Below are 27,130 nucleotides of genomic sequence, written 5' to 3'. Positions count from 1 at the left end.
AAAATAGTTAAAGCAACACATGTGGTGAATGTCTGCATGTTTTGTGGAGGGGGCTATTGGTATATCATTTCCGGGGCTACTGGTATACCATTTCCTTATGTTAAGTTAGCTTAAGTAAACGATTAGGAAATAGGGTATAAAGATCAAAGAGAATGGACTGCTGATCAAATGGGGCCCTCTCAGGAGACATGAATGGGGGGAAAATGTCCCTAGTTAGTAGTACACAGAGTGTTATAATCAATACTAGTAAAATTCTCTTAAGATAGAAATATTTTTCTTTTACCCTTTTTCACTTTCTTTTGGTTGTCACTAAATTAGATAAAAGTGTTTTCTTGCTAGCCTGTAGGGATACACCAAATAAAGAACTCACTATCTAACACTTAAAATGACAAGCTAAAAACACAGAAGTATTGGTAATAAGTCAGCATAATCTAAACTGGATAATCTAACGGAAAGTATTCATTTTCTCAGTACCACAGGTATTTTTAGAGGTAATTATATTTAAAGTTCTAGGAAATTTAACCTATACCTATCAGAAAAATAAAATTCACTAATTTCACTTTCTCCTGGGAAGAAAGGAGTGTTTGGCTTTTAATTGTTAATTGCTGCTTCTCAGTCAAGCTTTCCACATTGCAGTGCAGTTGACTAGTTTCCTAGTTTCCTAGTCGACTGTGAGCTCATAGAGAGTAAGGGCTGAACACAACAGATAACTCAATGGGTATTTTTTGAATGCAAATAAATTCAAGTGCGTGATGTAGACTTTGACTTTCTGGTAGAGGTGATACGGATTCTACGTATGGTATTTCCATATCCAGTGTCATTATGTTGGCAATATATGTGACTTATACAAAGAAGATATAATAAATCCTTAATTAATAATGAGAGTTAACATGTCACTGGTAGGAAGCAGTATATTCAAAAACAAAGAAATTATTCTATACAGCTCAATAAAATTATGCAATCATGTCTCTCAGAAAATTGTTTCTAAAAATAATTTTAACATATCTTTAACTATACAGGGCCATAACCACTATAATTCTTATTAGTATTAACTTTTTTAAAATTAAAAAAAATTAGTTAATAGTGTCAGGGCACATGAAAGTAACTTTAGAACAAGAACACAACTCTCTATTTGCCTAAATGAAATTTACCATTTTGAATAATGATAATTTGTTTAATAAAAATATTAACTTGAGGAAGTTGGAAACATAAGAATTGTTCCTGAAAACATCATGTTAAATAACTGAGTTTGTGATAAATTCTACACAAAATCCAGCTAACCTAATTTTGCAAATTGCTTGAAATTGCACATGAAGATATTAACAATTCTTTTATTAAAGGATAAAATGACCGTAATACCCAAGGCAATACACTGATTAAAGCAGGTGCAATGGAAGATAATCCGTAAGCTTCATAATTCCTTGGATAATAGATCAGTGATTCACTGTAATGTGCTTATTAAGCAATATGGAAAATTGGGTCAAAATAGACAGTAAGATAGATTTGTTCATATATGACATGGCTTGCTATGGAGACAATCAAAGTGACATTTCTTAACTGAAGTCTCTAGAGATAAGATACTTGGCATCGAATTAGTCTGTTACCTAACCTTTTGGAAAATGTATGGCTGTGATCATTAAAAGAAAATTGCATTAAAAACGGGCGATTATGATATACAGTATAATTGTAAGGGACAAATTTTTCTAATAGTAAATTGAAATTCCGCCTTGTTGAAGAAATGAGGGCTTAGAAAAAGGCACTGATGGTTATTTCCATGAAATAATGTGCCTAACTCACATACTTATGACGGCTATTCTGGATGGCCATGATAAACACTCACATTCATGGAAGAACAAGTCCTCAGAGGGCTGTTGTAAGATTCTAATAATTGGTGATATCAATCATATTTTTGTGAGCTTTTCTGAAATGGAAATATTTAATTTTTCCATGAGGCAAAACATTTATTTTGCTTTGAAAAGATGACAGAAAATAAAAATATACTGCACAGAGTGAGTCTATGTTAGCTATTTATTAATTAGGGTCACATGCAGGGAAACTTGAGCATTGTTCTTTTAGCAGAGGTTTCCTGGGCAACTTCTATCTGAGATTTGGCATTTCCTGCACAAATACCTGTGTATAATAAGACTTCTTTCCTTTTGTCACTAAACTGAGCACAAGTCGGTGGTCCTTAAATATAAATCTGATTGATACAATCTGTTTAAATTTGGATAACTGCCATGTTGGAATGTACTCATTTGATCGGCTTTTTGATACACATGTGAAATGAAGGGGAGATCCAGCTCACATAGGCCTTGCTACATTTGGTAAGAGTCATATTCCACAAACAGAGTTGGCCTAATGTATAGAGAGGACCTGATGTCATGTTTGGACATCCTGAGGCAACAAGATAGTCTCCCCACAGTGGCACTGAACCCACGTTTGCTAAGAGTAGAAACCATTTGTATTCTGCTTGGATGAAGAGGGACTTACTCTCTTGGGAGTCTTCAGGCTATTTGGATGATGCCATCCTAACCTTCCCCTTCCATTTGCCTGCACCATCAGGTCACTCCCTTGCCTGGAATGATACTCTTGACTTTTATTTACTCTCTCTCAGTGATTCTCAGGCTTGAACCCGGATCAGAATCATCTGCAGGGTTTGTTGAAGTGTAGAGTGAGTGCTGGGCCCCACTCACAGAGTTTTTGGTTCAGTAGAATGGGGGTAGGGTCCAAGAATGTTCATTTCTAAGAAGCTTCCAGATCATGCTGATGCAAACTTTGAGAGCCCCTGTTCTTCCATGCTACACTAGAATCTCCTTTGATTCATTTATGTTCTTTTCACTCATATATTGTTTTATTCATATATCATCCATAAATTACATTAAAATATAGATGTATGTACCATGAATGTCTATAACCATGCACTATTAGTCACATTAAATAACAACAGAGCTTACAGTCTTCTTCTGGTCCTGTTGCTCTATGACTTCTTGCTGCTCTAGACTCTCAACAGAGTGGAGCCTCCCTCCAGACCCTCTAGTCCCTAGAGGAAATCCAATTTCGAAATTGTTTCTTCACCCAATTCTTCATTGCTTTTCTTTTGCCTCATGCAATCACCATTTCCATTTACTCAATGGAGGTGATCGCATTTATGTGGAATGAAGAAAGCAATCTACTTAAACTAAAATACATACTAATGCTTGAGACTTGGTTTGAATGTTCACATTTTAGAAAAAGATGCCTCAAAGCCAACATCGATTTCAAAAACCATGACAACATGCAGCAAAAACTGTCAGGTCGTTGAGATGTGTTTCCTCCCTCATACCTGCTGTCTTTGGACACATCTAGTCAGCACTGCAGATGATTAATCTAGATAGAGAGCACTGGACAAAATAAATTGGTTTGGGGCTACATGAGATATTTAATAACTTTGTAGAAACCATATACAATTTATGTTTTAAGTAATGTGTTTGCATAGCCCCTCAATCAAAAATTGAAAAGTTATAAGACCCTTGTGATAACCAATAAATCTGTCTAAACATCTGTTCTTACTGGAAATGTTCCAATAGGATATTTCTATTTTTATAAGGTGAAAGAATTATTCCTTACATGACAAAGGAAGCCCATGTTTCAGGTAATTATATTATAGTGTTCCCCCACAGAGGTATATATGAGGAAACAAAGAATCGGAAAGGTAATCGAACCTAAGGACACCCAGGGCTCATTCATCCTGAGGCAGTCAGCAGGATGGAGTTTCAAAATGCATTTTAAATGCAAAGCCACTTTCTTAAGGGGGGTGTTCTGAGAACTTATATGAGAAGGACATCACTTGTCTAGGAGAGCAAAGAAGAAAAGTGAATATGTAAATGATTAAATAGAGACTCAGGAATAGAAGGGGAAAAGGCACTGGGAATTGTGTTGAATGGGGATGGCCACATTCTGGAGGAATTCATACTTAAAAGTCCTGTCTTCTGACCTGCCACTGATACTGCTGCCTTGTCCCCTCTTCCTCCTTCACTTCCTTCTTCTTTTTCTCTCTTTCCTCTTTATTCTCTTACATCTCCTCCTCTTTGCTCCCTTTCTTCTTTTTAACTTGGTTCTTATTTTGTTGTTTCTTATTTTGACTCTGCCTAATAAAATCTATGTAATCACCATTACCAACTTTATTTGCTCATTTGATGGTTTCAGCCAACATCCAAACAATTGAAAATAACTGTGTATATATAGTCACAATTTCACTTCATGGCAAACTCCTTTAAAATCTGATTCCCACAGAAAAGGCATATTATCTAGAATTGGATACTGCTTGTCCCTAAAAGTAACACCCTTAAGTCACTAAAGGCCCCTCTGGGTCTCACTTTCAACCCTTAGCAAGTAGTTGAGTTAGATAATTTCCCACTCTGAAGCTCATACTCTATCCTGTATTTTCTATTTGATATTTTTGCAAGTTTTTTTTTTCCACAGTTGCAATAAAAATCTTTATCTTCTGCTCACTGCCTACTCCCCTATAAATATTTGTTTTCAGTACTAGCACTTTAGGCAATTTCTTTTACAAGTGGTAACTCTGATATAAACTGGAAATATTGTAAACAGAACCAGCCACTCAGGCAGTATGTGAGAGATTTTTCTGGTCAAATCTCACACAATGTATTTAGTCCATTTACATTCTCCTCACTGAAGCTTATAAAGCAAGATAGGAAAGGCAGATTTTCACATTTCCTCAGGCCGAGGTCAGAAGTAACTTTCAGAGGGAACTTGAAGCTTAGGCAAAAATCCAAACACATAAAAGCACAGCCATTTTAAAACTAGTAAAAATGAACTGTTACTTGGTATAGCAGATGGCAATATTTTATGAACCGTTTCGTAACATTATAGAATTCCCAGCATCTACTAAAATTCAGCCTCATGAATACCATTAAAGAGGCTATCCAGCTTTTGCACATGGTATTTTTAAAGGAAATGCTGTATTGTGGACCTAAAAAAAGAATTTCTTAAGATATGAAAGGATTGCCTAATGTACTCCATGGCAGGTGAGAACAAGGTCATCATGATGCAAGCAGAGACTATTTTTTTTTCATGCTGTGAAGCCATCATAATATTAAAGTTACTGTATCTCTGTTTTAAAGAAACTTTCTGGCTAAATTGTATGAAGATAGACAAATCTTGGTTTATATTAGAACATAACTTTTTAAAATTCACACTTAGCCAATGACTATCTAATCTTAAATGATTATTGCTAAGGGAACATTTACTGCAAATCGCTAATCCATTTAGAACTAGCAGCTACTTATCTGATTGGGGGAATAAGCCAAGGAGAGTCTGAAGCACCTTCTGAACGGAGAGATGACATTTAATATGAGAGTAAAATTGCTGAGTGGTGATGCACTACATACATATAGATACCCTCTTCACGTCTCTGCCAAATAATACGGAAGGGGATGGAAGCATTCAGAGGAAAAGTTTCTGAAAGTCTTTGGGGATTTTCTTCAGTAGTTAAGACATAAGGAACAGCAGCAACAAGGATGTTTGACTAAACTTAATGCAATCACTAACGAGGAAGGAAGGGAATTGGGGCCCATGAGCTTTGAATACTGTATATAACCTGTCAGAATGGCTAAAATCAAAATCACAAAAACCAGTAAGCTTTGGCAAGGGAGTAGAGAAAAAGGAGCCCTTGTGCACTGTTGGTAGGAATGTAAACTGGTGCAGCCACTGTGGAAAACAGTATGGAGGTTCCTCAAAAAATTAAAAATAGAACTACCTTATGATTCAGGAATCATACTACTGGGTATTTACTCAAAGAATATGAAAACACTAATTCAAAAGATATGCACCCCTATGTTTATTGCATGATTAATTATAATAGCCAAGTTATATAAGCAGCCCAAGTGTCTATCAATAGAGGAATGAATGAAGAAGATGTGGTATAAAATGAATGGAATATTATTCAGCCATTAAAAGAAATAAATCTTGCCATTTGCAATGACACAGATGGATCTAGAGAGTATAATGCTATATGAAATAAATCAATCAGAGAAAGACAAATACCATATGATTTCACTCATATGTGGAGTTTAAGAAACAAAACAAACGAATGAAGGAAAAAAAAAAAGAGAGAGACAAACCAAAAAAGCAGATTCTTAACTAAAGAGAATAAACACATGGTTAGCAGAGGGGAGGTAGGTGGTGGGGAGGCTGAGTGAAATAGATGAAGGGGATTAAGAGGATACTTACCTTGATGAGCACTAGTAATATATAGAATTGTTGCATCACTATATTGTACACCTGAAACTAATGTAACACTGTATATTAACTATACTGGAATTAAAATTTAAAAAAAGAATACTGCATATAAATATGAGTGGCAAAAGTTACCAATTTTAAAATAAAAAACAGTAGCTGGCTCTTACTTTCTCAAAAATTAAGGGAAAAAATTGCATGTTATTAAGGTAACTTATAATAAACTTGTCAGACATACCAGAGGTATCAAGACTTGTCATTGTTCAAAAATAGAAATATTAATTTGATCATTCCCTGTAGAACTTGGTTTCATATGCAATATCTACATATTTTGTTGTGAAACTGTAGGTTTGTTATTATTGTAGCATTGTAACTGCCAATTTACAATATATTGATTAATGCTTCATCAGCTATAGAGTGCTGTATAATCATAAAAAAAATTATAACCATATCCTGTTCAATAATTTGGAATGAGTGGTGATTATTTTCATCACTAACTGACAGATTAATTTAAAAAGTCTTATTTTTATCAGTCTTTCAGCTCCTGGCCTGACTAAATATCAAAGGATCCTAAATGCTATCCATTACCTTCTTAAAAACATAGAGGTGCTGGTTAATATTTGTGATACAGGAGCAAAGTTTAAAAAAAATTTATCTTGAGAATGTATTTTATAACAGATAAGAGAATAAGCACTGTGCATAATTATTGTAGTTTACTTTTACAGACATGCCCAGGAATTAGACTTGATTATTTGCATTTTATAGCTGAAGTTGGGCAGCTTGACTAGGGTCCTACTGCTGGTACTCTGTGAGGACAGAATCTGAACCCAGTACTGCCTGCTTACAAAGCCCATCTTCCTTGGATGATATCATTTGGGCGGCCATACTACACAACGCCAGTGGGCACCATTCATTTGCGTTAGCTGTAGTGATAGCCTCTGAAGTTTTGCTACCTCCCGGAATGTTATATAAAACCAGTTTTCAAGAACATCCATTATATTAAGTGTGATAAAATCTATGTTGGTAAATATACCATGGGGACCCTAGCTCTCATACACATTAGGTCATTTTCAAGATTTATCTTGAGGTAGCTAGGAATGACACTAGTGGCAGAAAATGCCACAGGATCTCCCAGACACCCTGGGTTAAAGAGTAGAACAGTGAAAGAATAGAGCAAAGGCTAAATTTGATCCATAAGGCATTTATTCCAATAAGCAACAGCCAAAATCAATAATCTGTCCAGCAAGCAAGCACAGATGCCATAATCCTTCTAGTAAAAAGAGAATTCTTTCAGTAGATCGGTGTTTCTTACAACATGGGAAGGGAAGGTAGATGGATCTAGGCATTGTTTTACCCCTCAACTTCCAGGGACAAAGTCATCAAAATCCACACAAGAAAGACACAAATAGTTCAAGTACAGCTGAATCTTTCACAACTATTTTACAAGTAATTATTTCAGCGCTAAAATCTCTAGTCTAGATTTAGGGAAAACTGAGCAAGAGCAAAATCAAAAATAGCTTTGAAAGACTTGAAGGATTAAACAAAAAATGGAAGAACCTTGGTTAAGGCAAAGCTGACTAAGGAATAAAGTGGGAATAGTTTCCTTTTGCCCTCTGAGGGGATTAATTCAGTTCTAGTATCCAACCTGATAGTGCTCTTAGTAAGTGTAGTGTCTCTAACACTGTAATAAAACCTCTCTTGAATTGTTTTCTTATTTTGGTTTCTTAGAATAAAATCAGCAATTCTGTTTGGAGTTACTGCATGAATAAATATATGAAGGTGGCATTTAAAGAGTAGTAAGTTTCCAAACATATTTAACACATAGTTTATGTCCATACACAACACACACACACGAGCGCGCGCACGCACGCGCGCGCGCACACACACACACACACACACACACACACACAAGTTTACTTCCGGTTGAGATTTTTAAAAAGGAAAATAGCAGAATATATTTAATCCAAAAGATTCCAAAACACATTGCCAGGTGTGTTTTGGGTGGGAGGGGAGGGGCAGAGGGAGAATCTACACCAGTGCCTTCGTGGGCACCTGCTGCTCCCTATTCCCCAGCCTTCTTGTTTAGGTTGTCATGATGCAAGTAAACTTTCAATGCACCACATGCTTGCCCTTGATCTCTGGCATTTGTGACATTGCCATGTGAAGGACATGCCCACTGCCTGTTGATTCCAAGAGGAGAGTCAGAGAAAGGCGGAGCAAAAGCATCCAGCCCAACTCTTCTAGTTGAGTGCAGCCCAGTTTAGTCAGCCCCCAATCTGCAGACCTCTGAGTGAGTCCAGCTGAAATCCACAGAGGCTCAAACCTTACCTTATCAGCTGACTCAAGACGCTTGAGCCAAATAACTGTTTATTGCTGATAGGACACTGATGAGATTTTAGTGACCATTTTACAGCATTTCTGTGACAGTGGCCGCCTGATACACCCTGATATTTTGTAGCAAATTCACCACCACACATATTATATATTTATTTGGTGTTTTGCTTATTGTCATGTTCCTCTAATATATGCTCCTTGAGAAGAGGGACTTTATTCTGTTTATTGTTATTCTTCCACCACCTACAATGGGGGCTGGAGCTCAGTGATATCCCAATAAATATTTGTGGAATAAATTGTCTACTGTGTGTTATTATATTATCAAAACTGTGCAGGAACAGGGGTGCCTGGGTGGCTCAGTTTGTTGAGCATCTGGCTCTTGATTTCAGCTCTGGTCATGATCTCAGGGTCCTAGGATCAAGCCCCACACTGGGCTCCATGGTCAGCAGGGAGCCTGCTTGAGGAGTTTTCTCCCTCTTCCTCTACCCCTCCCACCCGCTTGTGCTCTCGCCACTTTCTCTCTCAAATAAATAAATAAATCTTTAAAATAAATAAATAAAATAAAATGTGTAGGAACTTAGGAGCTAAATGGACAGAACACATTCTTTTGTCCTCATAGAAATCATAATCTAAATATTTCTATATTTTAAATTTTATATTTTACTGGTATAAAATATTGTATCATTTAAGTAGGATTAATCTAGAGCCTATAGCTATAATATTTATAATTTTATCTCCAGTGACATCAACAAAACTAAACTGCTCTTACCAAAAAAAATATATTTTCACTTATAGCGTTTCCTATAAAACGGCATGAAACTAATTCTCTTTATTTTCATCATGCTATTAAAATAAACTATACTTACACATAATTGGCCTAGTATATTATTTATAATTCAATTACCTCTTCGTTTATCCTTTCCAGAGTTTGGTAGATCAACTATATCTATGACCTTCTCCCTCCTTTCCCTCCCAATTTTTCTTAGTCAACTATGAGTTAAATATTTAATATATGCAAAGCACTACAACAGGTGCTTAAAGTTAAAGATATGTAAGAAAAACATGGTAAAATCTTCAGGGTCTAGAAAAATATTAATTATCTTAGAAGATGAAATATCCACCCCCAAAGCAGGCCAGACATGTTAGCAAGTAAATACACCCATTTGCAGCTTGGTCCAATGTATATCTGCAACCTAAGTTCATACCACTCTCCTGCCTCATGAAAAATCTTAATGTTTCTTTACTGTCCTATTCTTTTTCACACTCCTTTCTTTTGCCTGTGCTATTTGTTATACCTCCCTAAATAACCACTCAACACTTCTTCAGTTGGAAAAGAGTTTATTACTTTTACAAAACAGAATTAAAAATGGTGCTTGGAAAGCATCCTCCCTTGTCTTGATCTTTATGGTTGCATCCTCTGAAGTTTTGTGCTAAATTTTATATGAATATATTTTTCTCAGGAAAGCCATTGTTCCTGGCCATTTTTCTAGTTAGACTCTCAAAGGGAATCTGACTCTCAAAATTTATAAATCATTCACTGGAATATAAACCTTTTAAAGGCAGAAATTCTATATTATTTATTTATTATTAGAGTCCAAAAAAATAGGTATTCAGAAAAAAAATGTTGAAAGTAGAAAAGATTACTTAGGTAATTGTTTAAGAGTAAATTCATTAAGTGTCAAACATATCATATTAGATAAATATTATTTTATTGGCTCAAAGAAGATGTACTTAGGTTGACTTGGCACACTCAAGTAAAAGCTCAAAAGAGGCAGAATTTGAGAGGGGCCTAGAGGGTGGGCAGAACTAGGATATCAGGAGCCAACAACAATCTAAATAATATGGAGAAGAAAACAAGTCAAAAAGATGGGGTCTGGAATGGGCTTTGAATGCCTGTGGGAGTCAGTCCAAACACATGTGGAGTGTTGATGTGTGCTCCCTTATAACAGTGAATTCGTTTTGCAAATTCATCAGCTCTGCTCCTTGTGAAGCCAAGGAAGGCTTCTTGTAAGTTAAATCACACAAAAACTTCATTTTTGGAATGTAAACACCACTGATAGTCTTCTCAATGCTTTCTTTGACCTTTTTAAAATTTTTATTTTCAAGACTCTGACAGCATTGATCACCTGTGTCTGTTCAGCACTTTTTTCATGAGACTGACATACTGTCCCAGTGCTCACATCTATCAACATCGCTCTGATTTATCGGCTTAATAACAGGAAATCATTTGGTAGCCCAACTCCATTTTGCTTGAACACTGACCTGTGACCTTAATCTGATGCCTTTCAAGGTTCTTTGTTTTTCCATGTAAGGCCAATTAAGTTGAAGCATTTTGAAGAGACTATATGACATAAAAAGTCATATTTGAGCATTTGCAGTTAATTTTTCTCTCAGATAAAAATAAAAGAATAATTTCATTAAAAATAATTTAAAAATCACTTTAATAATTTAGTTATTAAAGCAACTGACTTACATTACCTAAGAACAATTTTTAAAATTAATGTAGTAGCTGGAGGAATGCAGAAGTCTAATTTTTATTTATTAATATAAAATATATAGATAACAGGATGAGAATTATATTAGTTCTTTTTTATAACAAACTTATTTTATAAATCGGCACACTGTTTCTCAGAATATCATTTATATTTAAATCCACTATCCAATTCTACAAGTGAGCTTATACTAAAAACTTTCATAAACTTGAATTTAGAAAAAACAAAAATCTTCAAAAATATTTATATTAATACAGAATATTTTACTGATTGTCCAATTATAACACATTAATTAGGAAATAATCATTGTCAATTCTGCTGAAAATATGACGCATATATTTTTCCCATAATTTAATTGATGATGGGAAATGTGGCAGCTTTATGGAAGAAGCAACATACCACACACACACACACACACACACACACACACATTCATGGAAACACAAACATGCACATATTGTATCAAATCACAGAGAAATGCTACACTTTCAGACACCTGATATTGTTAATTGTTAACTTGATATTCTTAATGATGAGTGCTATCATTACGTGGATTAAAAATAGATTTAAGATTTTTTGAAAATTATGCAAAAGTTCTCTTTTGTATGTAATGGTGTGGAGTTTCATAAAAACCATGTGAAGAATCATAGCCTTTAGTTATGAACATCTTTATTTGAATTACACGGAATAACCTTCATATCAGGCAACGAGGGCAGTATGTTACTGATAGTTATCAGGTTCCCTTTCATTTTTTTGAACAATTAAAAGCTTACCGTTGAGCCATTCTAAGAGAAGTATGCTCATATAGTGAAGTGATACATTTACTGGGAAAAACTGAAAATTAAATCTACCATAATCAGCTTAAGAAACTGTGCATAGCATAGGAGTAAAATGAGTGCTTCCAATTATCCAGTCATTCCACAAGAATTTATTGGTTGCCCTCCTACCTGCCATGACCTCTTCAAATAAAATTGGCTAATAGATGACTGATGTCCTTAAGTAACTTTAAATATTTACAGTATTGGAGGATGCAAGTAGACACAGGTTGCCATGGGAATATAAAACATCTAGAGGAGTGTCAGAGACGTTTCTCCTAAAGGGTAAGATCTTTATTTGTATCTAAACAATGAGTCACAGTTAGATAAAACTAGCAAATAAAAAACAAAACATCTTGGAAAATAACATATAAGAAGGCATGATTGCACAGAATTGCAAGCTTACTGTATTCTGGAAACTAAATTCACTCAGTAAAGAGTATGCATAAACAAATGGGTTTGGGAAAGGGGTAGAGGACTAGAGATGTAGGCAAGCAAGATTACGAAGTGCCACTGATATATATATTATGTGAAGCTATGGAGATTGTAGCAGTCTCCAAAGATGGCCCACAAGAGAACCATCCCTCCCAGTATTTGTATTCTTCTGCCAATCTTCCTCTTTAACATGAGGTGATCAAGTGACTCACTTTTAACCAAAAGAATATGTGAAAGTGATGACATGTTTCTTCTAAGGCTGAGTTGTAAAGAAGTCTTATGGCTTCTACCTAATTCTCTTAGAGAGCTAGCTTTCTATGTATCACATATTTGGGGAATTAAAAGAAGATGAGACAGAGAATAATGGGAAGGGATGGTAGGGGGTGACATATGAGACAAGGCTCAAGAGAGGTAAGGAGGGGTGAAGTCTTACAAGTCTTGCCAGCCATATAATAGACTTTGTATTTAATTCTAATAGCACCTGAGACTCATTAGGTGGGTTTGAGAGCAGTGTGATAACATTTACTTATATTATTATTCTGATTTTAGTGTGGAGAACGAATTGAAGAATTACTAGTGTGCCTGTGAAAATACCCACTAGTAAGCTATTGCAGTACAAACCTTACAGTACCTGACATATATTAAGAACTCAATAAGTTGGAGTGCTTCAGTGGCTCAGTTTGTTAAGTGTCTGACTCTTGGTTTCAGCTCAAGTCATGGTCTCATGGGTCGTGGGATCGAGCCTCGTGTAGGGCTCTGTGCTTAGTTGGGAATCTGCTTGAGGATTCTCTCCCTCTGCCCCTCCCCCCACTCACATGTGCTCTATCTTTCTCTCTCTCTCAAATGGGCAGAAGACATGAACAGACATTTTTCCAAAGAAGACATTCAAATGGCCAACAGACACATGAAAAAGTGCTCAACATCGCTCGGTATCAGGGAAATCCAAATCAAAACCTCAATGAGATACCACCTCACACCAGTCAGAATGGCTAAAATGAACAAGTCAGGAAAGGACAGATGTTGGCAGGGATGTGGAGAAAGGGGAACCCTCCTACACTGTTGGTGGGAATGCAAGCTGGTGCAGGCACTCTTGAAAACAGTGTGGAGGTTCCTCAAAAAGTTGAAAATAGAGTTACCGTAAGACCCAGCAACTGCACTACTGGGTATTTACCCCAAAGATACAAATGTAGGGATCCAAAGGGGTACGTGCACCCTGATGTTTATAGCAGCAATGTTCACAATAACCAAACTATGGAAAGAGCCAAGATGTCCATCAACAGATGAATGGATAAAGAAGATGTGGTGTATATATACAATGGAACATTATGCAGCCATCAAAAGGAATGAAATCTTGCCATTTGTAATGACATGGATGGAACTGGAGGGTATTATGCTGAGCGAAATAAGTCAATCAGAGAAAGACATGTATCATACAATCTCACTGATATGAGGAATTCTTAATCTCAGGAAACAAACTGAGGATTGCTGGAGTGGTGGGGGGTGGGGGGATGGGTTGGCCGGGTGATGGGTATTAAAGAGAGCACGTACTGCATGGAGCACTGGGTGTTATACACAAACAATGACTCATGGAACACTACATCAAAAACTAATGATGTAATGTATGGTGATTAACATAACATAATAAAATTAATACAAAAAAAATGACTCCTAGATTTCAGGTGTATGCAAAAGGATAAAAAGTGATAGCCATTTGTGAGGAAAGATACAGTTGAGCTCTGTTTAGGACGTGAGGAGTCTGAGATTTCTTTTATATATAAAGAGGGAATATTGAGTAGAAAATCGAATATAGCAGTTGAGAGAATGTGCTAAAGAGAGAAATGGAGGATGACAACTATAGCTGTAGGGTATAGTAAGATTGTCCAGTTAGATAGCAGACAGTGAGAAAAAAGGTTTAGGAATGAGTCTTGAGGAACTCCAACACTGAATGGCTAAATAGAACAGATCTAACCTAAATACTTTGAAATATGGGAATGAGGGACGGAAAACTCAAGCACATGTGCTATCAATAAGGAAAAAAGGGTTTTCAAGAAAGAGGGAGTGATTCATACTATAAATGTTGCTGAGAAATAAAGAGATGTGGTTATCATTGAACATAGCAGGACAGTGGTGGTTAAATGATGAGGACAAAGCCAAATTGGAGAAGAGTGAGGACTGAGTAAGACATTAAAAAAAAAAAAAAAAACAGAGAGAAAATTTCAGAAGTCTTTTCAAATGTGTGGCTAGGAAGGGGAGGAGGGTGAACAGGGTGAGCAAGGGTAATCCTGTTGCTCTTGCATTCTTTGATAGTTGTTACTTGTTTTCAATATTGGAGAGCCTGTTTAAGGGTCCATAGGTTCTAAGTGAAATGAAGTAGTTAAATAAACAGGAGAAGAGTAGGATAATTTATTATGTGTTCAAATAAAGTATACCTTTATCGTTTCCAATGTCAAATATAGTGTATTAAAGTGATGGCAGTGGATTCAATCTCTGTATCTGAATCCTCACCTTGCCAAGCTGCTATTTAATGTAGCCTTGGAGAATTTAGTTAATCTGTTCAAGGCTCTGTTTCCTCATGTCTAAAATGAGGATAATAGTTTCTGTATCAAAAGGCTGTTTAGAAGATTAAATGAAATAATTTAAAGAGCGATTTCAACACAAAGCTTGGCATGTCAGAGGCTTTTGTAAATGATTGTTGCTATGTTATTTCTTACTGCAAGAAACTGTCAGTCATAGCTGGCTATTCCTTTTTGAATTAAGCTCATATTTGAAATAAAATTTATACTTTTAAGAGAATACTTTGACACCATAATATATTGCTATGGAATGCTCAAACACATACGAAACAGAGTCTACATAAACACTTAAATGCAACATGCACTTACCTTAGACAAGACCCTATCAGACAGTATTAATATTAATCTATGCCACAAGTCTTTATCCATTTCTAGTGAGGATACTGTCATTTTAATATTTGAACACAAAAAAAGGTTTTCTTTTTCTTCTAAATAACCTACACAAACTCAACCCATGTCAGGTGTCCTTTCTCCTTGTAAAGACACTAACCACATAGAATATGTGGCTTTCAGGATCACCTGGCAAGGGAATTGAGGAATGGATAAAGCACATTGGCTCTTGTCTGGCCCAGAAGTGGCACCCATTACTTCTTACGGGCCTTAGCCAGAACTAGTCACGTGGTTCTGACCTTACGTCCAGGGAGAATTAGGAATATAGGGGAGCATAAGGAGCATTTCATGAGGCTTTCTGCCCGTGGACGCCACCAAGTAAGCATCATTAAAGTCTCCCCTCCCACCACAGTCATGTCTAAGGCAGAGTCTCCCAAAGAGCCTGAACAGCTGTGGAAGCTCTTTGTCGGAGGTTTGAGCTTTGAAACAACTGATGAGAGTCTGAGGAGCCATTTTGAGCAATGGGGAACACTTACGGACTGTATGGTAATGAGAGATCCAAACACCAAGTGCTCCAGAGGCTTTGGGTTTGTCACATATGCCACTGTGGAGGAGGTGGATGCAGCCATGAACACAAGGCCACACAAGGTGGATGGAAGAGTTGTGGAACCAAAGAGGGCTGTCTCAAGAGAAGATTCTCAAAGACCTGGTGCCCACTTAACTGTGAAAAAGATTTTTGTTGGTGGCATTAAAGAAGGCACTGAAGAATATCATCTAAGAGATTATTTTGAACAGTATGGGAAAATTGAAGTGATCGAGATCATGACTGACCGAGGCAGTGGCAAAAAGAGAGGTTTTGCTTTTGTAACATTTGATGACCATGACTCTGTAGACAAGACTGTCATTCAAAAATACCATAGTGTGAATGGCCACAACTGTGAAGTAAGGAAAGCCCTATCTAAGCAAGAGATGGCTAGCACTTCATCCAGCCAAAGAGGTCGAAGTGGTTCTGGAATCTTTGGTGGTGGTCGTGGAGGTGGTTTTGGTGGGAATGACAACTTTGGTCGTGGACGGAACTTCAGTGGTCGAGGTGGCTTTGGTGGCAGTCAAGGTGGTGGTGGATATGGTGGCAGTGGGGCTGGCTATAATGGATTTGGTAATGATGGAAGCAACTTTGGAGGTGGCAGAAGCTATAATGATTTTGGCAATTACAACAACCAATCCTCAAATTCTGGACCCATGAAAGGAGGAAATTTTGGAGGCAGAAGCTCTGGCCCCTATGGTGGTGGAGGCCAATACTTTGCCAAACCACGAAACCAAGGTGGCTGTGGTGGTTCCAGCAGCAGCAGTAGCTATGGCAGCGGCAGGAGGTTCTAATCACTGCCAGGAGACAAACCTTAGCAGGAGAGCAGAGCCAGAGAAGTGACAGGGAAGCTACAGGTTACAGCAGATTTGTGAACTCAGTCAAGCACAGTGGTGGCAGGGCCTAGGTGCTACAAAGAAGACATGTTTTAGACAATATTCATGTGTATGGGCAAAAAACTCGAGGACTGTATTTGTGACTAATTGTATAACAGGTTATTTTAGTTTCTGTTCTGTGGAAAGTGTAAAGCATTCCAATGAAGGGTTTTAATGCATTTTTTTTTTTTTTTGCACCCATGCTGTTGATTGCTAAATATAATAGTCTGATCATGACGCTGAATAAAAGTGTCTTTAAAAAAAAAAAAAAGAACATTTCATGAGGATACTGTCTGCCGTATTTCTTAATGTGTATTTTATTGTTTGATACATTTGTATTTTTATTTTAAAGATTTATTTATTTATTTGAGAGAGAGAGCTCACACGAGCAGGGGGAGGAGCGGAGGAAGAGAGAATCTCAAGTAGACTCCCTGCTGAGTGTGGAGCCCAATGTGGGGCTCAGTCTCACGACCTTGAGATCATAACCTGAGCTGATATTAAGCGTCAGACACTTAACCAACTGAGCCACCCAGGTACCCCTGTTTGATACATTTTTAAAAGGTAGAGAAAAAAACATGGAGAAAAATATCGACTTAATTTTTTGATATCCCAATGTTGGTATATTTTACCTTTTTAAGTTTTCTGTACAGAACATATTTTATACAATTATCTTGGGGGCAATAATCAGATATGGTTGCCATATAATAGAATTGGAAAACAATCAATAATGGCTGCATCATTAAGTTACTTTCAAACATAAAAGATAAGTGCCTTTTCATTTCTATCCACCACCCAATGGCCTGTAAGCAAATGGTTATGTAGGTTTTGGATATGTGACAAAAGTTCTCTCTTGATATTTATACCTTGCCGAAGATGATCATAAAGAATATTTCCCCACTTCAGTCCTTTTTATTGCACACAGCTATAGGAGATATCACATTGTTTTGCAGCTATCATAAAACTTGTTCATAGCTATTTTTCCTTTTATCTTTTAAAATGCTATCATGACATCTTTGCATAATGGCTGAACAAATTCATATCTGTACATACAGAGAACAATATTAAAGCAAATTTTATTTCATGATAGTGAATGATGATAGTTGCACAGTGTTGTGAATTTAATGGCTGATGGAGCAGTGAAAAGGTCCTTATATATCTAAAGATTAGTTATGACAGAGGGTCCCCAGTGCTCTGAATGTACAAAACAGTGTTGGTAATACGACCTGCATATATAAGACACACGTGCTGGAGATGGAGCATGTTGAGAGCCAGACTGCACTTTCTAATAATGAATGATGGGGCACCAAAAAGTAGTAGAAACTTATATGAAAAACTCCATAAAGCGATATAAATAAATATACTCAATATCAGATAATAATATTTATAAGCAACAAGTGTTTTCTTGCACAATATTATTCATATTATTTTTTTCCTCTCTGCACTTAGCTGCCATGTAATATTAAAAAAAAAAAAGAAGAAGAAAAGCATTGCATATGGTTCTTCTACTGAATGAAACAATTAGTGTACTTGATCTCCCCGAAAGCCTGTACTTTCTGAGTGATAACACACTTTATTCTGAAAGTGACATGTACCACTTACAATAAAATTAATATAGGTATTACCATGGCTTAAATTAATAATTAATTTAGTTTATAAAATAAGGTGATGGAAATGGCCAAACACAGGCTTTTGTATTTCATCCTGACAACAAATGTGAATTAACATTATAAATACTAGGTCAGAATATAATTTTCTACCAGCTTAAGATAAAGATGTCTGATGTCATATGTAGTTATACAGTTTGGTATTCTAAGAGCCAGTCAGTGTTCAGCATCATTATTGTGCATATAATCTGTGTAGCTTGTTCCAAGAATTTTTCAGAGAACATTTTCTATGTTTTATCTAGATTATTTTAGTGGAGTAGGAGTCATGAGGAGGCTAGGGAGCAAAAGGAGAAAATATGTAATAGAAAAAAAAAAGAAATCTTTTCCTTTGTTTGTCAAACTAAAGCACCTTCCTAATTTATGTACCAAAAATAACAAGAATAATTAAAATGTCTTGATTTCAATCTCCCTTAGTCTGGTAATGGTCTTTATAATACCTGAAGGCTAATAGTGTGACAGTGATGTACCAAGGCATGCAAACAATATATCTTTATAATAGTGGACACTTTTCTTGTGAAATGGATTGGAAAAATATGATGGTATACTGAAATTATATTAAAATGAAGGTCCTCCAACCTGATGAATATCACAAGTGCTCCTTTCTTAAAAACACTGTCAAAATTAGAAGCATTTATCTTGAAACAACTCTCAATTATCTACATGTAGAATATCCACTTTGTGGATGATCTGACACAACTTTAAAATTTCAAATAATTTCTTCCTATCAACCATTTTTCTGAAATAATTATCCAACACCTCAGTAATAAATAAAAAACTCAATAAGGCAAAGTACAATAGAGTATGGGGTAAGTGAGTATACATGCCTCATCCCAGATTCTATAATTGATTTCAAATCCCAATGTAAAGCATTTTCATTATCCACTATTTTGTAATCTTTGCAATATTTCTCTGTATTCTTCTTAATGGTCAAATAATAAAATATGAAATGCACATTTTATCATAACTTGACACTTACATATGTGTTCATATATGCTTTTGACTAACATAAATCCTTCCAATAGGAACATATTTTAATATATCTGGATAGCAACTGATTAAAAGGAGAAATACCCTTTTAGATGTCCTATATCTTCAGGGTCCTTTGTTTCAAAATAAACTATAAAAATTATGATCCATCTATTAAGTAGTTATTGTGTTCTTCTGTAAGCCAAACAGTAATCTAGGCACTAGAAATTTGTATACTTGTATACCAACCCAATAGAATACCTTCCCTTGATAAGTTTATTTTCCTTTTGAGAAAGACTGTACCCATATAAGCAAATGAATAAACAAATCAATAAAGAAAGGTTTAGATACTCATATGAATCATGAAGAAAATAGTACTTGGTATTGTATAGAGATTGATGGAAGAGATGATTTATCTATGGTAGTTAAAGAATAATCTCTTGAGGAGTAATGGTTGGAAGATCTGAAGGATTTAAAGTATGCAATAATTTATTAAAAAGTCCTATTGAAAATATTCCAAACAGAGAAACAGCAAGTGCAAAGACCCTGAAGAAGATTACAGGAAAAATATGTATATATACATTTCTGAATATATGATTGTATACTACTTTCCCTGCTTAAACTGGGAGATCTATTGATCTATCCTTGGAAATTAATATTTCTGTCCCTTCTAGGAGGTAGTAAGGCAATTGCATTTCTAATGGTTAATTCATTTCCACCAGGGAACTGTAAAGGAGCTTATATTGCTGTCATTTAAAATTCTTAAATCCAAAGTTCTCTTTAAATATGATTCTAATGGACCATAGATATCTTTAGGAATATTCCCTTCTGATGTTTCTCAGACTGAATATACTACTCATCTAATATCTCCATGAATGACATCAATAACTTCTGAATGTGAAAGAAATTTTGGATGCCAAAATCTTTTAGCTTTTCTCCAAGGAAGTATTCCTATTAAAACTTGGGATAATCACAACTCTGAGTCTGTACTTGTAATCAGACTGGGACATGTGAGAAACTTCAGACTGTGAAAAGTATTTGAACTATGAACAGAACCCACTTGCATGTCTTCTGTCAAAGCCTATTTCTCTTTCCAGCTCCCATTATTTTCTCTCTTCATCTGTTTACCTCTCTCCCTCATCCCCAAATACTTCTGTCCCATTTAATCATTGCTAAATTGTTAACAAACAACTATGATTTTAGGTCACGTAACTCACAAAGGTTAGTTGGACAGGTATTTACTGAGAAGGTTGCTTCCACTAAGGCTCATAGTAATGGTTCTACTACTAATTTCCATAGTAAGGTGGAAATTGCAAGTACCACCTAGCCATTTTGGGCTGCTCATGACAGGAGAGCCACAGACAAAAAATTAAAAAAAAAAAAGAGTTAATTTATTTGAAAGTTGCTAAAAGAATAAATCTTAAAAGTTCTCATCACAAGGAAAAAATCTAACTATATGAGGTGATGGATGTTTATAAACTTACTGTGGTAATTATTTTGCAATATACACATTTGTCCGTTCAACATGCTATACACCTTAAACAATGTTGTATGCCAATTATATCTCAATAGAATGAAGAAAAAAAAAGAAAAGAGTTGCTATATTGGATGAGGCAATTGAATGAAGATCTTTGGCTGTCACTTCATAATGGGGGTATGGGGAAAGGTATCCAGGACCCAGGCCATGCACAGAGGGAACCCTTGGTGCTTCTGTACTCAGTGGATAACTGTAAATGAGCAATGGCAGCAATCACAGCCCAACCAGGAAAAGACAACCACAGGCTCAGACTACTCAGGAATAAAGTCTAGATCATGGATGCCCCCATCCCCATAGGCATAGAACCCAGATTATTAGAACTTCCAGCATGGGATTTGGGGAATCTGAAATGGGTGATGGAGGTGAGAGATGATGAATGTCAGTGACAAACCTAGGATTAGCTGCAGCAGGAAAACTATAGCTTGCTTTGCAAACCCTGTTTAAGTCTTTTTAAGAGATTGTAAATGACCACTACATTTAAGGATTGAAATTGTCCTCATTTTAGGGAAGAAATGAAGATATCTTGTCCTCATATGAGATTCAAATACTATAAAAGGATGCAAGCAGATTGGAGTGTATAGGAGGAGACACATCCTACCCAGATCTTGTATTATTTTATGCCACTTGGCCCTACCTATACTCTTGGGCCTCAGCTGCTTTTATTGATTTCCCAGCTGGAGCAGCCTTGGCAATGGGCCATGCCATTCTGAAGATAATAAATTCCTGGCCACTGCCTCCACTTTCCTGCTGTCATAGAGGGAGGAGACCCATGTGCAGTGCTGACTGGCACTGTATACCTACGCACTAGCCAAATTGGACCTGCAGACTCTGAAGCTGAAAAACAAGGCTGAATTAGCTCATTTAAACTAGGTAATGCAAAATTTGTCCAAAGAGAAAAGAGGGACAAAGAATGGGGCTATAAAGAATAGCCAAAAAAATATAGAAAAAAAAGGTGAAGGACCTTCTTTGGAGGGAAATTTAATTAGTAGCTTTCAAACTTTTCTGACAATGACTGATAGTATTTATATCACAGTGTAGTATAAACATATAACATATTCAGACATACTTACATCTAAAATTATATGTAAAATAGAGCTGCAAGTAACAAATGATATTTACTTTTTTTATTTTTTAAAGATTTTATTTATTTATTTGACATAGAGATAGAGAGAGAGCACAGCAGGGGGAGGGGCAGAGGGAGAAGCAGACTCCACTGAGCAGGGAGCCTGACGTGAGTCTCCATCCCAGAACCCTGGGATCATGACCCAAGCCCAAGGCAGCCGCTTAACTGACTGAGCCACCCAGGAGCCCCACGATATTTACTTTTACTACCTCTGATGTGCTCTTGTTATTTTTCTTCTATTATATCTCATACTATTTATTTAAAATAAAATTGCTGATCTTTGTGATCCATATTTGTGTCATGATATAAATTTAATGTTTTGGTCAGCATGAAAAAAATCTAAATGCATCACTCAAATGCCCAACATTATTTTGTGAAATTTAATTTTAGTCATACACACATATATACATAAATGCATGTGTGTACATATATGTGTATATGCATACTGAGTTTTGCTATAATGTTAAATGTCAAAAAATAGGTTGAATGTCCCTGTTCTACACTGTTCCACATCAAATTAGGAATTGAGAGGAAAGGACTCAGGTCAGTAAGCCTGAAGCTGGGACTGCACATTAGAACCTAACATCTAGCCATGTTCGAATGAAAAAATCACTATTTTGCAAATATTTATTAGTATGCTTTAGCATTGTACTTATATATCTATTCTTAATTTCCCTAATATTGATTAAATATTAATAAGTTTACTTCAAGAAATTCCAAGTGGTTTCAGCTAAACTGAGAAAACAAAAATTTAAAAAAAAAAAGAGCTATTTCGGTCACATCTAGACTAATAAAAAAGGACAGATATGATGTCTGCACTCCAGAGGCTAGATGTGATTGAAGTTGTTGGTGGAAGAGGATTAGATAAAGAAGTGAAAAGTCAGAAGAAATTGAGTCTGGTTCCTTTCAGTGCTTACTTGCAGAATTTTTGCTCTTATTCTTGTGATTTTTTTTTTTTTTAAGATTTTTTTATTTATTTGACAGAGAGAGACACAGTGAGAGAGGGAACACAAGCAGGGAGAGTGGGAGAGGGAGAAGCAGGCTTCCCGTGGAGCAGGGAGCCCGATGCGGGGCTCGATCCCAGGACCCTGGGACCATGACCTGAGCCGAAGGCAGATGCTTAACAACTGAGCCACCCATGTGCCCCTTCTCTGTGATTTTTAAACAGACAGTCTTGTAGGCAACTAGGGTGGCACAAATATACCACAGGGTATAATGAGAAACATTAAACAAAATAAATATTTAGGATTTGGAACAACAATTATAGATTTATTTACTTTACAAATTCCCCTTTATCTACTAGGTCCATCCTATTTCTCAAAAAATAGCTGGTAAATTTCATTATCAGCTATAATACTCTATCAAAAGTTTTAAATAATTTGAAAAGGAATTATTCTAAAATATTTCAAATAATTTTAAAACTCATTTAAATAACACTTTTATAAATATCATCTTGTTTATGGATTTCTTCCCTATACCAAACCCAGGAAGCTATTTTCTTACTTTTTCTTAAAATTTTAAAGCTTCATTTTATTAACTTTTAAATCTTTAAGCTACTAGATATTTCAATATATGATATGATGCCAGAATCCTGTATTTTTTTCCATCAGATTTTTTTCTTTCCTTATTGTTTTACAGTGGCAGTAATTCTGCCATAGATCAGATTTTATTGATGCATGGGTTTGTTTCTGGATTGCTTATTCTATTCCACAGGTTTGTTTATCAATCTACAGCTGTCATAATCTTAATCCCTGGAGTTTAATAAGTCGTGATTTTTTTTTGTTAGTTATCTATTGCCGTATGACAGATTACTCTAGAATTTAGTGGTTTAAGGCAACAATAAACATTTATTATCTCACATTTTGTGCAGGTCAGGACTTTGGGAATGGCTCAGTTGTGCATTTCTGACTCAGGGTCTCTAACTGAGATCAAGATGTTGGCCAGGGTTATAGTCACCCAGAGACTAGGGGATTTGCTTTCAAGGTGGCTCACTCACATAGCTGACAAGGTGATGCTCATGGTTGTGGAAGGGTTCAATTCCTATCCACATGGGTCATGTCTCATGAATGCTTGAGTATGTACATGTCAGCAGGGTTGTCTTTGTACAAGCAACCCAAGAAAGAGAGCCAGAAGAAAGCTATCCTTTCTATGACTTACCCTTGGGAGACACAAAGCATCACCTCTCCATATTCTGTCCATTAGAAGAGAGTCACTAGGTCCAGCCTACATTCACAAAGAATTTTTACTACAATGTTTACTATGAACTTGTAAGTTTCAACATATTTTGACACGATCTTATGTTTCTTTTTCTTTGGAATACATTAATCTAATGATTTAAACGGATAGGTTTTCTGATGTTTTACTATTTATAGGTTTATTTGAGTTTCCTTCATTTTTTTCTGGTAAGTTTTTGTAATTTATACCTTGGGGGAAATGATTCACTACATCACTGACATAAAGCTTTTAGTATTTTTCATAAATATACTTGTTTTACAATTTACACACAGAAATAAGCATAAACATAAGGCCAACAACATATCCTTTCTATTTAATAGTAATAGTTCTTTTCAGGTTACAAAATAGTTTGATGTACCTTCTAGTTTTTTCTTTGTTCATCTGTTAAGCAAGCCATACATTTGAGGGAGTTATTGTTATTGCCAAGTTATAGGTGAGAAAACTGAATCATTTAATAGCAATGGCTGATTGAAAGACATTCATAATAAAACTATTGAGTGGGCATATGGTAATGTTATCCCTCGCTCTTTATTAATTATCCTTCATTTATTAACCACAGGATGAATTCCAATACTGTTGGTTATTTGTAGCTGCTCAACTTTGATCAATAGAATGCATGGAAGTCATATTACACTAGTGATTGTTTCTATGTAACTTAGCACCAATTTGCTACTTGGTCCCAATGACATTTAGTACCAATGGAAGTAGTACCAATTTGCTACTCAGTGCAATACAGTGTAACTACTAGGACTGGATAAAGGCTACAAAAGTTACCATAACTTCTGTAGAAAAAAGATGCAAGTCACTATTCCACATCCTTCAGAAGGGTTGCATATAAATTAGGTACTTTTAAACAACTCAGTAATAGATGGATAGAAAGACACATAGATAGATGTACTTTAGTACATGTTTTTTTTTGGGGGGGGTGCCCTGTATTGTTCTGCTTTCCGATGAGCATTATACTGTTGAGATTTTAAAATAAATATCATAAGTAACACTGGGATATGTGGAGTAGGTCACATTTTGTCCACACTGTATTAAGAGGCATATTAATTTATAGCACTTTTCTCCATACTGCATCATAACCTAGTACATCTGAAAGAGTGTCCCAAATCACACAAAAACAATAAGAAGATTTTTAAAATAGATAAATGTTTTGATACATGAATAATAACAAAGTTAGACGTAAGTTTAAGAATATTTAGAAATCTGAGATCTAACACAAGATAAATTTTACTTTGCTCACAAAAGTTATACATAAAGCACCAGCCCCATATTAAGAATATTTAACTTGTTCAAGATTGTGTCATAACTCAGCACAATTACGACCTTCTTTAAATCTGTATGAAAATGCACTTAACGTGACATACACTTAATATGCCTCCACAATTTTTTTTTTTTTTTGCCAATTGGTAACTGAAAAATGACCACTGTCATTAAAGATATAGCTTCAAGGGCGCCTGGGTGGCTCAGTTGGTTAAGCGATTGCCTTCGGCTCAGGTCATGATCCTGGAGTCCCTGGATCGAGTCCCGCATCGGGCTCCCTGCTCGGCAGGGAGTCTGCTTCTCCCTCTGACCCTCCCCCTTCTCATGTGCTCTCTCTCTCATTCTCTCTCTCTCAAATAAATAAATAAATAAAATCTTTAAAAAAAAAAAAAAAAGATATAGCTTCAAGACACCTGGTCCAAGTTTCTGAGCCACTGAAGTCAAGTATATTTTGATACTTGTGTCTCATTTTTGACACATTATTCTCTCAGTTTGTTAATCATCAGTGGCTTTAGTCAGTTTGCCATACCTGATTTTTAAACAGCGTTATACTTTGACAGCATATACAACTGGAATGAACCATGACTGATGGTGTAATTAGAACAATAAGAAAACATGAACAGAGCAACAGAGCATTGTGAAATCTCTACCTGTTTGTCAGAAGCAGCCTAGTGACTACATAACTCTTTCTAGTTTAATTGGATTTTTATCTTCTTTGCAGATGTGACATTTATCCATCATCACATTAACAACAAAATAATTCTAACATTGCTGTTGGCAAGATTGTAATGCATATTACTAGGTACTACTCCATTTACTGAATCACACGCTTTCTTATAGCTAAACTCAAAAAGAAGACATTGACAACTATCCAATACGCTACAAATGCTTATACCTTGTATGTAGTCTAAACATGGTAATGAGACATTTATTGTCTGATTACTAGCACAAAGAAATCCCAACCTTTTTGTATATTCATGGAGTCAAACTGAAAAAATTATGTCTCTGGGACTTCATTCTTCACATGCATAATGAATGATGCTGCTGTCAGCAATCAATCCAAAATAGCACTGGTATAATGTACCCCACAGTCAGACATGACATGCAGACAAATAAAAACCAATATTCATTTCTCTAATGAATTTATAAGTCAACATGGACACTAGCATATTAGAATCAGATCACTCCTGTCTATGTGCTTGCCATGTGTGTTTGACTTTCTCTTGTTTTTTTGTTTTTGTCTTTTTTTCATTTATTCTCCTTCCTCTGAAAGGAATGTGAATGACAAGGACAACTAGTCAATAAAAGTACAGAAATTTTTAATCTCCTTTTAAGATTATGGTAATGCATAACATTTACTAGGATTACTATAGGAGAAAGATAATAAACTTTGTCGAATTTCATCAATATACAAATATATAAGGGATAATTAATTTTTAAATTACTATCTATACATGGAGTCCTAAGAATCAGAATGAGGACCAAATGTAAATACATATTATTATTTTCTTTTTCTTTTTAAATTTAAGTTCAAGATAAAGAATAGCATGAAAATTATCAATTTTACTGAATATATGACACTGATGCTATATGAAAAACAGATATAAAACAAAGAATAAAAAACAAGTATTTCTCTTCCCTATGATGGTTTCATTTTTGTACTGC

At 35.7% G+C, this 27,130-nt stretch overlaps 2 protein-coding genes across 17 annotated transcripts in view; one reads left to right on the top strand and one right to left on the bottom strand.

The window, feature by feature from the left end:
* ROBO2 (roundabout guidance receptor 2) overlaps positions 1-27,130 on the bottom strand; it is a 1,625,768-nt gene that overhangs the window by 1,097,526 nt on the left and 501,112 nt on the right. The gene's annotated exons all lie outside the window — the stretch shown is intronic.
* Positions 13,924-16,997, top strand: LOC116634143 (heterogeneous nuclear ribonucleoprotein A1-like). Its single transcript, XM_032407365.1, has one exon. It carries the CDS (start codon positions 15,565-15,567, stop codon positions 16,591-16,593), a length of 1,029 nt encoding a protein of 342 aa, XP_032263256.1. The 5' UTR covers positions 13,924-15,564; the 3' UTR covers positions 16,594-16,997.

The sequence above is a fragment of the Phoca vitulina genome, unplaced genomic scaffold (genome assembly GCF_004348235.1).
Source record: "Phoca vitulina isolate PV1807 unplaced genomic scaffold, GSC_HSeal_1.0 scaffold8, whole genome shotgun sequence".
Lineage (NCBI taxonomy): Eukaryota > Metazoa > Chordata > Mammalia > Carnivora > Phocidae > Phoca > Phoca vitulina.
Note: the sequence above shows the minus strand (reverse complement) of the source record. Positions and strands in the feature narration are given on the sequence as shown.